Source organism: Urocitellus parryii, chromosome 6, assembly GCF_045843805.1.
Source record: "Urocitellus parryii isolate mUroPar1 chromosome 6, mUroPar1.hap1, whole genome shotgun sequence".
Taxonomy (NCBI): Eukaryota; Metazoa; Chordata; class Mammalia; order Rodentia; family Sciuridae; genus Urocitellus; species Urocitellus parryii.
Window position 1 is genome coordinate 31,655,112 of NC_135536.1, and position 13,725 is coordinate 31,668,836.

Sequence of the window (13,725 nt, forward strand, 5' to 3'; positions counted from 1 at the left end):
ATTCGAACAAAACCTAACAAATGTGGGGGGGGCAGCTTACTAACTAGACTTCATATTTATTCAACTGTTAACTTTTGGGGGGGGGCGGTTGAGGGGTGGATACTGGGTATTGGATCCTGGGTATGGTAGGGGTACTTTACCACTGACCTACATCACGAGGACTTTTTATTTTTATTTTGAGACAGGGTCTCACTAAGTTGCTAAGGCTGGCCTCGAACTTGTGATCCTCCTGACTCCACCTCTCAAGTAGCGGGCATCACATGCGTGCCCTGCCGCACCCAGCTCAACTATTAATTATCTAATAATTATTAATTTTGATCATCCTTGGCGGCCTAAGTCTGATTTTTCTCATTATGTCTTTTTATTTCGCATTTTCCCCTTTCCACACCAGGAAACAACTCAAACGCAGAAGTCTCCAGGCAGGAAAACAAGAAATACACCCAGAAACAGTCTTCAGCAGTCTAAGGCCTGCCCCCTCTCCGCCCCCTTGATTTCCGGTCCTCCAGCTGATTATGTCTGAACTGCAGCCCAGGTCCCGCCTACGTAGGGTTCCTCCTGGAGGAGATTTACATATAGACTTCTCATTGGCTACTAGTAAGTAGTCGCCCTTCTCATTGGTTGATACTGTCTCGCGCGAAGTCCGCGGAGCTTGCTCACCGCGACGTTGGGCGTGAGGGTCACCGGTACCTACAGTTCCGTTTCCGGTTTTCCTCCAGAGCCATGGCTACCTTAACCACACTGAGGTTCCTATTGACAGTAGGCAGATGGCGCCGCAGCCGTGGAGTAATTTTTCAGTTCCGAGTAAGTACCTACTTCTTTTGTTCTTGGAGAGACTGGGTTTCCAGAGACAGCTCCGGTTGGAGAAGGAAAGCTCTCGGCAGTCCCTTCCTTTTAGTAAGCGTGTAAGCGCTTGCCAATATCATTTCTGACAATCAGCTTTTCTTTCCCTGCCTGCAGACGCTCGCCGTCCTCGTGCCCGGTGTGACCCAGATAGATAACAAGTCCGATTTTCTGGGGAAAAAGCCCCATCGTAAGCACCCCGGCATCCTACAGCTTCCGTCTGTGCGGCTGCCGCAGGCGCTGACTAACGCCGCCCGGGTACTACTGGCTGGTGAGTATCTGCGTGAATGAAAGCCTGAAGAGAAAAGCCACTAGGTCTGCACGTGTGTGATTCCGCTTTTCATATTTGGCCCATAGAGAGCTCAATGTCCAATGTAGAGAAGGAGGTGCATGCACTGACCAGTTATCTCTGGAGCCGACATTTGCCTGTAGAGCCAGAGGAGTTGCAAAGACGGGCAATACATCTTGAGAAAAAATTCTCGGAAAACCAAGGTAGGGTTTAAGAATAATTAACGATTAATAATTAAGCCAGATTGAAATGTCAGTGGAAAAATGAAGAGCAAGGAATAATTTCACAGCTTTTCAAAAAGACGCTGAAGTTTGTTTCGATTTTTCCTTTATCCAGGGGCGCTTTACTGCTAAGCTACATCCCCAGCCCTTTTATTTTTTGTTTCTCGCCAAATTGCTGAGTGTTGTCCTGAACTGCTAAAACTGGCCTCAGGCTTGATGATCCTCCTGCCTCAGTCTCCTGAGTCGCTGAGATTACAGGAGTATGCCACTGCCCCTGGCTTACATGCTTTCTTTTTGGCAACCCATTCTTTATGATGATGCCTTACTAGAAGGTAGATTAGTCCAGTGTTTACCCGGGGAGTTTGGATAAAAGTTAAAAAATCCAGATCTTTGGGATTTGGGGTTTTGTCATGCAGTGGATTAGGATCTTCAACTTTTTTTATTCAGTTGAAATAAAGTCCCTGTATGGCTCCTTGTTCAATACTGAAACCTTCAGGAATAAGAAGAATAAGTATAATTCAAGTTATTTTCATGATTGTGAGCTTTTTTGGTATTACAGACCTGCCTTTTTTTTTTTAATCTTGTACCTGGTTTAGAGTAGGCATTCAATAGATACTTGCTAAATCATAAACTGACAACAGTCATGAGACTTAGATTTTTTCAAGCACTTTTCCTCCCTACAGGAACATTGGAGATATCACAATCTTAAGTTTTCAGAAAATGAGGAAATCCACAAAATATCATCCTTATCCTATCCTTTTTTGTTTGTTTTAGTTGTAGAGAGACAAATGCCTTTACCTTTTTCAGGGGTAGGTACCAGGGATTGATCTCAGAGGTACTCAACCACTGAGCCACATCCCCAACCCTATTTTATATTATTTTATTTAGAGACAGGGTCTCACTGAGCTGCTCAGCACCTCACCATTGCTGAGGCTGGCTTTGAACTCGTAATCCTCCTCTTTCAGCCTCCCAAGAGTCTGGGACTACAGGCATGTGCCACCACACCTAGCTTACTCTATTTATTTTTATGTGGTGCTACGGATCAAACCCAGTACCTCACATGTGCTAGGCAGGCGCTCTATCACTGAGCTACAATCCCAGCCCCTCTTTAAGTTTTTAATACACTTTTCTTTAATGTAAAATAAAACTTGTTGGATAGGATTGGTTCAGTTGAATAAACTGCTGTTAGAGGCAGAATACTATCTAATACACACTGATGGTGGTAGTCTTTATTGTTACTGTTACCTGGAGTTTCTCTCTAGGTGTTAACTTCTCTCGTGAGCTTTGAAAGCTTTTGTCAGGTTGGGAATAAAGGAGGATTGAGTGGGCATTTTATTCAAATATTGGATCTGATCCCTATTCTCCCTAGGTCCTCACTTCCAGTCCTTGTTCTCACCGCAGACTTACCTCAGACAGAGGAGAAACTTCGTGAAGCAGTGCTACATGTCCTACGCAAAACTACTTACCACTGGCAAGAACTGAGGTAAGGAAGGGCCAAAAAGAGTGCAAAAGAAAGAAATGAACTTGAAAAGAGGTGGAGGACTGCATTTATACAGTCAATTGGTGTTTGAGAAAGCTACCTGGACCTTTCTATATTTGGAAGTAAAAGGACTGAACTTGAAGGGCCCATTCCAGAGATTTTATTTCCTTAAAATGTAATAGGTAACCAGAGAATTGAGGTCATTTCCCAGTAAGTGTGACTCTGGTTTTTGTTTTGTTTTGTTTTTTGTGGTATTGGGGATTGAACCCAGGGATTTGTGCATGAGAGACAAGCACTCTACCAACTGAGCTATGTCCCCAGCCCTGACTCTGATTTTTGTGACAGCTACAATGAGGAACTGAGTCTGGTGTATATGGCAGCAAGACTGGATGGTGGCTTTGCAGCAGTCTCCAGGGCGTTCCATGAGGTGAAAGTCCCTCAACTTCCAAACTGAACCCTTTTACTATCAGCTCCCACATTCATAAAGTAGTCTTGTAGAGTAGAGATTCTTGGGACATTATATATGCTTTTGTTACGGGGGAGGGACCAGGAATTGAACTATGGCACTCGACCACTGAGCCACATCCCCAGCCCTTTTTAAAAATATATTTATTAGAGAGAGGGTCTCACTGAGTTGCTTATCACTTTACTTTTGCTGAGGCTGGCTTTGAACTTGCAATACTCCTGCCTCAGCCTCCCAAGCCACTATGATTACAGGCATGTGTCACCATGCCCGACTTATATATACATTTTTTAAAAGAGGTCTTATTTATCCTCTGGAAGAATTCTGTGACCCAAGAAAAATTTAGCATCATTGTTTTAGGAGCTTGCTATTCTCTAAAATTTTTATATTGAATTTAAAACACACTCACATCTCTGTCATAGTCTCTTAATGTGTATTTTCTAAAACTCTTTTGAGTCTCTACTACTCTTCTGTGGGCTTATATATTCCTTCAGATCAGGATTCGAATTCCAGAGTTCAAGCCACAAACCTTGATGGACTTTGGTTCTGGTACTGGTTCTGTCACCTGGTAAGTAACTTTCTTTAGCCCTGTCTTTGTCAGTTTTATGTATGATAGCCATATTTGTATGCTTCATTATTAAGAGACTGGGAAACCAAAGAGAGAACAGGAAATTTGCAAAACTAGAATGTTTCTTCCCTCAGAGTAGGTCAAGCAGAAGAAGGTATATAGATTGGGGATAGAACTTAAATGTGAAGTGAAAAAAGACAATATTTAGGAGGTTTTAAAAGGAAAGGTATTAGTATAGGAAATAGGTTTTACATATTAGTCAAAAAATTTTTTATTTTTTGCCAACAAATAAATATTTAAATTTGCCCTTTACTCTCCCATTTTCTTTTCTTATGGTGCTTTATAGCTATACATAATGGTGGGATTTATTACATATTTTTACACACATAATATAACAGTATTATTTGACCCAGTATCACTTCCAGCACTTCTCTGCTCCCTCCCCTTGAATCTGCCCTTCTTTTCGGGATTTATACATTAAATAAGAAAATAACTTACAGTTTTTCTAACTACTTTAACATAACCCTGTTTACCCAAGGGTGGGATTGGAAGTAGATGGATCTCTTGAGGGGATGACTCTTTGTCATGAAAATTGTTGAGTTTTGTTTTACCATCTCAGGGCTGCTCACAGTACTTGGGGCCAGAGCCTTCGAGAGTATATGTGTGTGGACAGTTCAGCTGCCATGTTGGATTTGGCAGAAAAGCTACTGAAAGGTGAGAATAAGCTTTAAGGTAGGACTTTTCCACAGTTGGGGCAGGGCAGTTAAGGAAGCAAAGGACTAGTAGAAAGAGTATTTTACTGGGAAGTAGAGAGGAGGGCTAAGAGTTAATATGAATCTGGTCTCTTTCCAATATTATAGTCAAGCAGAAGGTATCAGAGAACTTTGCAGGATTGTGGTTGGGTGGTAAAGTTAGCAGGTGAAAGGAGCTCATGATTTCCCTACCCTTTTTAATATTTACTTAGCATATTGCATCTCAGTCTCAGTGTTTTTCTTTATCCTCGGGGCTGTGTTTCTTCTGGATATCTCTTCAGTTTATACCTGTGGCTGTAAATTCATATACATTCTTAGTTCCACATCTCCTGTTTTTTTCACAGGTGGTTCACAAACAGGAGAGCCTTATGTTCCAGGTGTCTTTTTCAGACAGTTTCTACCTGTGTCACCCAAGGCAAGTAGCAGTGTTTAGGGTATTCTAAATATGGAATGTGGCAGATAGAAAATTGTGGCCTCAGTCTTGCCATCCAGAATTGAATATTAGAATACAAAAGAAGGAGTAGAAGAAATATAGGGGCTAGAACTTCTTGTATTCTTAGAATTGGGAAATGTCAGGTCTGTCGTGTTCCTTGTCTTGGTCCTCAGGTGCAATTTGACGTGGTCGTATCAGCCTTTGCCCTAAGTGAACTGCCTAGCAAAGCTGACCGAACTGAGGTGGTTCAAACTTTGTGGCGTAAGACAAGCCATTTTCTGGTAAGTTGAAATCCTCTTTCTCCTGATTTCATGCCTTCCTTCTCTCATTGTCTTTATTCTTGAACATTTCTTCCCTTTATAGATTTATGTGTCCCTCTTTTAGGGTCTCATCCCCATCTTTTGTATAATGCCCCGTTCCTTTTAGACCCTTACGCCCTCTTGAGTGCTATTGATATTTATTTATGCTTTCATGTGATTCAGGGCTTCTGCTTATTTTCTCATTTGGTGAACAGGTATTGTTGGAGAATGGAACAAAAGCTGGGCACCGCCTTCTTATGGATGCCAGGGACCTGGTCCTTAAGGTAAAGTTCTTTGCCCTTCCTTTAACGCGTTCCCAGCTGTCACCAATTATTGTTACTTCCTTGAAAACTAAAGAGACTCTGTTGGGGGCTGGGATTGTGGCTCAGAGTGAGAGCACTCGCCTTGCACATTCGAGGCACTGGGTTCGATCCTCGGCACCACATAAAAATAAAGATATTAAAAAAAAAAAAAGCCAATGGAAACCTTTAAAACAAAGAGAGAGACTCTGTCGCCTGTTGATAAGGGTAACTCTCAGGAAATTAGACATAAAAAATCATCATGATATAGGACAGTGGTTGGCAGATGAAGGCCTATTTTTTATGGCCCATACATATTCATGTCTGTATTATCTGTGGCTGCTCACACTACAAATTGCAGAGTTGAGTAGTTGGGACAGAGATAGATTTTGCCTACTCTGGCCCTTTAAATAAAATTTCCCCACCCTAATCTAGAGCATTGCTGAGTCAAGAACCTTGTCTCTATGTGGGAGAGTATGAGCCTCTGTGTAATCATAAATTTAATTGTCCTGAAGTAAGATTTTTTTGAAGAGTGGAGGTTGCTGACAAGGGAGAGCACCATAATATGTGCCAAGTTCATGCCTTTCTACTGCTGCAGAGAGAGAGTTCTTTGGCACATTAGTGATATAGCCAGCTTAACTCAAGAACTTAGTTGGCGTGATTAGAATTGAATGTTGAAGAGTCCTCAGTTCACCAAGTGTAGAAATTGAAACATGAAAATAGGCCCTGCAATCCTAGCTTTATTTCTTTGATTTCAGGGAAAAGAGAAGTTACCTTCAGATCCTCGGCCTGGCTTTGTCTTTGCCCCCGTGAGTATATTACTTCTACCTGTTGCAGAGCATAGAAATGAACTTAGAGTAACCAAGAAGAATAAGAGGCTAAAGCCAAGCCAAGCCACTGTCCCCATTATTTTGTGTCCATATCCACTTTCTTTTTTTTTTGGTACCAGGAATTGAACCCAGGGACACTTAACCACCAACCCACATCCCCAGCCCTTTTTATTTTTCATTTTGAGACAGGGTTTGGCTAAGTTGCTTAGGGCCTCACTAAATTGCCGAAGTCGGTGTTGAACTTGTGATCCCTTTTCCTCAACCTCCAAAGTCTATGGGATTATAGGCATGCACCACTGTGCCTGGCTCTATCCATTTTCTGCCAACTGATTCCCTTGATTCTCTCTACCCCCTTCTCTTGTGCTGCATTCTCCCTTGTTGGCAACCCTAGCAGAGTGGATGCCTGCTTGAAGTTGTGAACCAACTGGGAAAATGGAAAGTCTGAAAGTAATCAATAAGGAACAGAAGACAGCAGATAGAAAATAGTTTTAAAAGCTGGGTGTCTGGTGGGTCTTCCAGCCCTGATAGGAACTAGAACTGGGAACAAGAAAAAAGGCCCAAATTGTTTAAGGGGAAATAAAGCAAACGGTTTCAGTGTGGCAGGCTTCTTGGGAAAACAGGATAAAGATGGGAACAACAATTTGTTTGGGGCTATGAGCTAAGGTAGGGTGTCAGCTTTAATCTGAATAATCTGCAGCCAATGGATTCACACCAGGAGTTCTCAGAAAAGCCACCCCTGCCTTGTGATGGCTCAAACAAACCCATAATTCATATGCAGCTTCCAACACCTGACCTGTCTCGACTTTATCATTCTTAAATTTTACAATTAATAGCTCTTTTTTCTTTTTTGTCTTATGTCTTTATGATCACAGTGTCCCCATGAACTTCCTTGTCCTCAATTGACAGCCTCTCAGCCCCTGGCCTGTAGCTTCTCTCAGGCTTACCATCCAATCCCCTTCAGCTGGGTATGTACTCTGAGAATATTGCAACAGGGAGAAGATAGCCTGGGAAAACAGAAAAAAGAGTCAGAGGTGGGAAGTTTGAGAATCCATAGAATAGCCTGGAGATATTAGAGCCTGCATTATAGGGACTTCAGGAATGTAGGGGGAGGGAGGACTAAAAGTTTTTCCTCTTATCTTTTTCCTCCAAACAGTCTATATATTCTTATCTTAGAACAAGAAGCCAAAGGAGGAAAAGTTCTCCATGGTGATTCTTGCCCGGGGGTCTCCAGAGGAGGTTAATCGTTGGCCACGAATTACTCAACCTGTCCTTAAACGGCCTCGCCATGTGCATTGTCACCTGTGCTGTTCAGATGGGCATATGCAGCATGCTGTCATCACAGCCCGCCGGCATGGCAGGTATAAAAGATGTGACCAAAATTAGTAAAATGTGGCAAAACCTGCAGCGTACATTGACATCTCTTTTTATTCAATAGGGATTTGTATCGTTGTGCCCGTGTCAGCTCCTGGGGAGATCTTTTACCTGTGATCACTCCATCTGAATTTCCTCTCTCCCCTGCTCAAGATCCCCCTGAGAATTCCATAAGAGTTGACAAGGATATGTAACAATTACTTTCTTCCATCATACCTGCCAAGGCTGAAGCTACCTGGTATCCAGTAAGAGAATGCCAGTACGCCTGCGTTTCTGCATTTGTTTGAAGTTTTAATAATAATAAATTTTAAAGAATGGTAGTGGGTTTTGTGATTCTTAAAAGAATAGGGGTCTATTGTCCTGACCTATCCTGTAGTGAAGAGAATCCTGAGATTTTTCCATGCCAAGCTTAGCACACAAATCTTAAGCTCACCATCCCCTGTAAGAATATTGCTGCTTCTGCTGAAAACCAGGAATTCCCAGGAAGATTATCTGAAATAGTGGGGAAAACCACCCTCAGCTCTCTTGAGAACTGGCTCAACAGGTCTCAGGATGGTTATGTGGGCCACCTGAATAGGGGAATCAACAGCTACCTAACTTCATTTTTTAATATATCTCTTTCCCTTCCATCTTTCCCAGGGTCCATCAACTATCCCAGAGTTTGCCCCACACATTATCCTCAAGATTGATCCCTGTCAGTACTAAGTCTTGCATTTCCACCCCTGTGTACCCAGGCATCATCCTTGTTTGATTCATTTCTGTTTTGTCCTAGGCCTTAGGGTTTTTGTAGCTAGAACAACTTTATTCACCTTAAAACTTGAAAGTCCCTCTCCCACAGTTCATATAAAGAAACATTACCAAACCCAAAATAAGATTTGTGTGCCCTATGCACAGAAGCCAACCAATCACTGAACACTAATGCTTGGAATAGAGAAAATTTAATAGAAGGACTAACCAAAAAGGCAGGGATATACCTCAAATCTCCCTACCCCAGGAAGCATAATTATATAAGCAGGAGTCCAGTGGAGGAAACTGATTAAAAGACAGGTTTTTCAGACTTGATACTGTAGTAGACATCTGATCATTGATCTATCAAGGGGTCTGCAAATCAAACTTGTAAATTGCCCTCTGAAAAAAATAATAAAAGTGCTTATAGAAATGGCAACAGGGACATGGGTCACCTTGACCAGAGGAAAGCAAAAATGTGCTCTGCCTAGTTTTTTTGTTTGTTTGGTTCTGTTTTTCTTAACTTTAGGGAGGATAAGTGGTTTACTTTCTTAGTGAGAAAAATAAGTTAATTTTGTTATGCAGACTTAGTTACAGAAACAGGCACAGTCAGAAGTCAGGGCAGTATCAGTGTTGTAAAACTAGAAATGTCCACTCCCCACTAGACATTTCCATGCCTGAAGCTATTTTTCTGGAGTTACAGGAAAGGGGAGTCCCCTCTCCTACCAGTTCCCACAGAATGCATAACAGCACTACCCCTCAGCCCCACCTCTTTGCCCCTGTGGCCCCAAATCCCCTCTGAAAGGGTTCTGGTTCAGATATCAACCTAGCAACTTAGAAAATTTGAGTTGAGGTGCAGAGGGTATGGAAGGCTTAGATCAAATATACTGAGTTAGGCAGGAGCTGAATGTCCCCAACACAAAATAGCTAGGAAGTAAGTACCATAGATTGCCCTGTTTGGGGTTAGAGCAACCCAAGGGATGAACTAAGGCTATCCAGAGTTCTTGGATTAGTCATGGCATTGAAGAGGAGGAGAAGACAGCACTGAGCTATGCAGGCAGGGAGTCCGGAGTTTCTGGTTTTGAAGCTCAGGAAAGCATGAGCCAGGGGAGGGGCCTCCACATAGTGGGAGGGCAGGTATCTGGGGCAGGGCCCTAGCTAGCTAGGCAGAGCTGCGTAAGCAGAGTCAACCCAGAACGGAAAGAAAGCAACAGGCTCCTGAAACTCTAGCAAGTGGTCACTCTCCAACTTTGACCACTAAGATACCACTCTTGCTCCATTTGCCATTCGGAGGCCTCTGCTTATCCTGCACCCCAGAGATGGAGTCACTCCTGGGAGTAAAAATTGGCTGCCTGTTCGCCCTGTTGGCTATCACTCTGACCTGTGGCCTTATTCCCATCTGCTTCAAGTGGTTCCAGATTACTGAAGCTACAGGTATAACCCCACCCCATCTTCATCCCTTTACCTCTCACCTCAACCCTGTCCTATTCCTTGCTCTTGATTGTTTCACCATGCCCAAGCTCAGGTCTTTGGGTGCTGCCTGTTGCTCCTTAGTCATCTTTGTTTACCCCCTCATTGCCAACTGCATTGTCACTTCTTGGTTATTAGGTTGTCACCGCCGGGTCCTCAGCCTCCTGGGCTGCATTTCAGCTGGTGTCTTCCTGGGAGCGGGGTTGATGCATATGACTGCCGAAGCCCTGGAGGGAATTGAATCCGAAATCCAGAAGTTTGAGGTGCAGGTGAGCAGCTGAATGCCAAACTGCAGAGCTGCAAGGCAAGAATGACAACTAGCACCAAGAGAAGAAAGCAGGGAGAGTGATGGAGCCACAGGCATGAGTGGGACAGCAGGGAAGATAGCTCAATGTGGGGCATGATGAGAGTCCCTCAGACTGGGCTTTAAGGAAAGAGATATTGCTGAAGGGACAGGACAGGACACTGAACTGCTCTGTCTCCCATCTAATTTCTGTTTCTTTCCCCCTAGAACAGGACAGAAATTAAGGGAAATTCCTCTGATGCTACTGATTCAGCTCTTGTAAGTAATCTCCCACCAGCCCCTATCTGGAGACTGAGGAGACCCAGAGAGTCCTTTACACCCAGACCCTTTAGAGAAGAATATATGAGGAATACCAGGAATCCCTTCTCCCCAGCTCAGTGTAGAGGAAAGGAGGAACCACCACAGTCTTCTTGTGCTTACAGAACACCAGGAAAAGCTCCTCTTGCTTTACTATTTACTGCCTTTCCAGGACCCTCCAACATACTTCATATTATCTTCCCATATTTCTAACTCTCTTGCTATTGTGTCCCTGAGCCCCTCTGATATTCTCACTGTTGCATGTCAACCCATGACTTCATCTCCATACCCTTATTTTACATTATAGAATTTTCCCATTCTCTTCAATCTCTGAATCCATGTCCATCCAATGAAGTGTCTTCCCTTCCCTTCCCTTCCCTTCCTGTCTCACAGCCCTCTTTATGTCCCTAGGTGGAGTATCCCTATGGAGAGCTCATCATCTCCCTGGGTTTTTTCTCTGTCTTCCTTTTGGAGTCGCTGGCATTGCAGTGCTGTCCTGGGGCTGCTGAAGGATCAACAGTTCAGAAAGAGGAATGGGGTGGGACTCACATCTTTGGATTCCACAGCCATGAACCTCTGCCCTCACCCTCACGGGGTCCCCTTCGAGCCCTTGTCCTCTTGCTTTCACTCTCCTTTCATTCCGTGTTTGAAGGTCTAGCTGTGGGACTACAGCCAACAATTGCAGCTACCATACAGCTCTGTCTTGCTGTCTTGGCTCATAAGGGGCTTGTAGTTTTTGGCATAGGACTGCGTCTGGTGAAGATAGGCACTGGATCACGATGGGCCCTGTTCTCCATATTATTATTAGCTCTCATGTCCCCTTTGGGACTAGCCCTAGGGCTGACTGTGGCTGGAGGGGATCCTGAAGGGGGACAAGGCTTAGCCCAGGCTGTATTAGAGGGTGTGGCAGCTGGCACATTCCTATATGTTACCTTCCTGGAAATTCTGCCCCGGGAGCTAGCTGGTCCTGAGGCCCCTTTGACCAAGTGGAGCTGTGTAGCTGTTGGTTTTGCCTTCATGGCCTTTATTGCTTTATGGGCCTGAGAGATCTCTAATGGACCTACCTAGAAGGACCTCTCTACCCCCAGTAGATACTTGCTATGACTGACCCTCGGACTTTTTTTTACTGAGACTAAATTATATTCACTATGCATTCGTATGCGCTGGACCTCAGCTTTTACCTACATAAGATCCCATTTCGCACTCAGAACTGAGAAAAGGAGGTTTAGGTTGAGTGCCTATGTTTGTTTGTTTGTTTTTCCCCTGTCATTACAATTTTATTCTTTAAGTTGAGTGCTTGTTGATTGGAGAATTGGTACAAAGATCATTACTCCAATTTTGATTCTTGTCACACTTATGCTACTGTGTGCAATAAAATGTCTTATTTGACCCTTCCCCTTCAGCCATATTGTATTTCATTTCTCCCAATTGCCTAGAAGCTGCCTGGAACAGGTAGTGGTAGAATGGGGAATGGGAGGGATTTGTGTTAGATGCAGTGTTTTCTTCTGGAATCAGAGCCTCTAGCCATTCTGTAAGTTGCAAGCCATGACCCCACACAGGGTAGCATTGCTGAGATTCCAACTGTCCCCTCCCACCTTACCCACAGGAGTCCAGAAAATGAGCCAGCACTCCCAGCATTTAGAAGGAAAGAGGTTTAAAAATAGAAGCCAGGGGGATTGATTATTTTTCTACACTACCTACCTCACCCCACTCCCAGTACCTACTATCAGCCACTATGTGCCCAGCAGACTCATGAGATCATCAGGCTAAATGGAGCTTGTTTCCTCCAAGTCCCTATTTTTCACACAGCCCTGTAAGGCTTCAGGAACACTAGTGGTGTTCTTTGAGCCTATTCCCTTCTGGCTGCTTCAAGCTGAGGGATTAAAAAGCAGTGTGTTTGGAGAGGTAAAAAGACACCAGATAAAAATACCTACAATGATTAATTGGCTCCTGCATGACTTAGTGGCTTTCCTTCTACCTGCCCTATCATTTGTCCTTCAGTTTGAGTAATACCTACAATGTGTTGCTTTCCTTAACAACTGCTAAGGACACAAATAAAAGCAGGTTACCTGATACTGAGAAGGATGACTGTTGCCCAGCCTCTTACCAATGATAAGGAGGAGGCTTACTGGAGAAATGAGGAAAGAGAAGAGTTGCTGGTTTTACCTTCATGGTCTTTATTGCTTTATGGGCCTGAGAGATCTGTAATGGACCTACCTAGGAGGACCTCTCTACCCCAGTAGACACTTGCTATGACTTTGGGAACTAACTCACCCTCACCAATTTGCCATTTCTCTGATTTTCAGTGTGGAAGTTCAAATAGCCTTAACATGACACGGACTCACTCTTTGCATCCTTTTCATCTTCTGCTCCCCTCAAAGTAAGAAATACAATTATTTTGACCCTAGTTTATACACCCAGGCATCACTGATAAGACAAGCTCCAGGCAAAAATAGATACATAATTGCCAGGCCTGGTGGCACATGCCTGTAGCCCCAGCAATTTAGGAGACTGAGGCAGGACGATCACAAATTGGAAGCCAGTCTCAGCAATTCAGCAAGACCCTTTCTCAAAATAAAAAGAACAGGGAGACTGTGGTTGTAGCTCAAGGGTAGAATGTTTGCCTAGCATGTGTGAGGCGCTGGGTATAATCCCCAGCATCACATAAAATAAAAAAACTAAATAGAGAAAATAAAGGTATTGTGTCCATCTAGAACTAAAAATATGTTTTAAAAAAAGCAGGAAGGGGATGTGGCTCAGTGGTAGAGGGCCCCGGGGTTCAATCCCCAGAACAAAACAAAGCATAATAAATGATAGATGGGTGAATGGACTGATAGATATATAAAGAGAGTGGAAGAAAGATGATACATAGATATGTCTAATACAGGAAAAAAATTCCCTGAAGCATCATTCTGTTATGTCTTCTCTTCAGTATTAAATTCAAGAACATGTAATATATTTAGAACAGTGACTAGTGCATAATAATAATGATATAGTTTCTACATTGAACACCTGCTGCATGCCAGGCCCTGCGCTATTGTCTTCACATACATTATTTCACTTTCACAAACCTGACAGGTAGA

At 43.4% G+C, this 13,725-nt stretch overlaps 2 protein-coding genes across 3 annotated transcripts; both read left to right on the forward strand.

Moving 5' to 3' along the window:
• Positions 1-706: 706 nt before the first annotated feature.
• On the forward strand, positions 707-8,165 carry Mettl17 (methyltransferase like 17). The gene is made up of 14 exons (XM_026414224.2): positions 707-801; positions 958-1,111; positions 1,198-1,332; positions 2,752-2,833; positions 3,176-3,257; positions 3,788-3,861; positions 4,481-4,575; positions 4,958-5,028; positions 5,220-5,327; positions 5,561-5,629; positions 6,403-6,453; positions 7,347-7,439; positions 7,648-7,832; positions 7,910-8,165. Exons 1-14 carry the CDS (start codon positions 721-723, stop codon positions 8,037-8,039), a joined length of 1,410 nt encoding a protein of 469 aa, XP_026270009.1. The 5' UTR covers positions 707-720; the 3' UTR covers positions 8,040-8,165.
• Slc39a2 (solute carrier family 39 member 2) lies at positions 8,036-11,898 on the forward strand. Of its 2 annotated transcripts, none has more exons than XM_026414227.2 (5): positions 8,036-8,104; positions 9,981-10,005; positions 10,180-10,310; positions 10,553-10,603; positions 11,054-11,898. In XM_026414227.2, exons 1-5 carry the CDS (start codon positions 8,099-8,101, stop codon positions 11,684-11,686), a joined length of 846 nt encoding a protein of 281 aa, XP_026270012.2. In that variant the 5' UTR covers positions 8,036-8,098; the 3' UTR covers positions 11,687-11,898. The 2 variants fall into 2 exon arrangements, with proteins under 2 accessions (XP_026270012.2, XP_026270011.2); XM_026414226.2 differs by having other exon boundaries at positions 8,042-8,104; positions 9,889-10,005.
• The last annotated feature ends 1,827 nt before the right edge of the window (positions 11,899-13,725 follow it).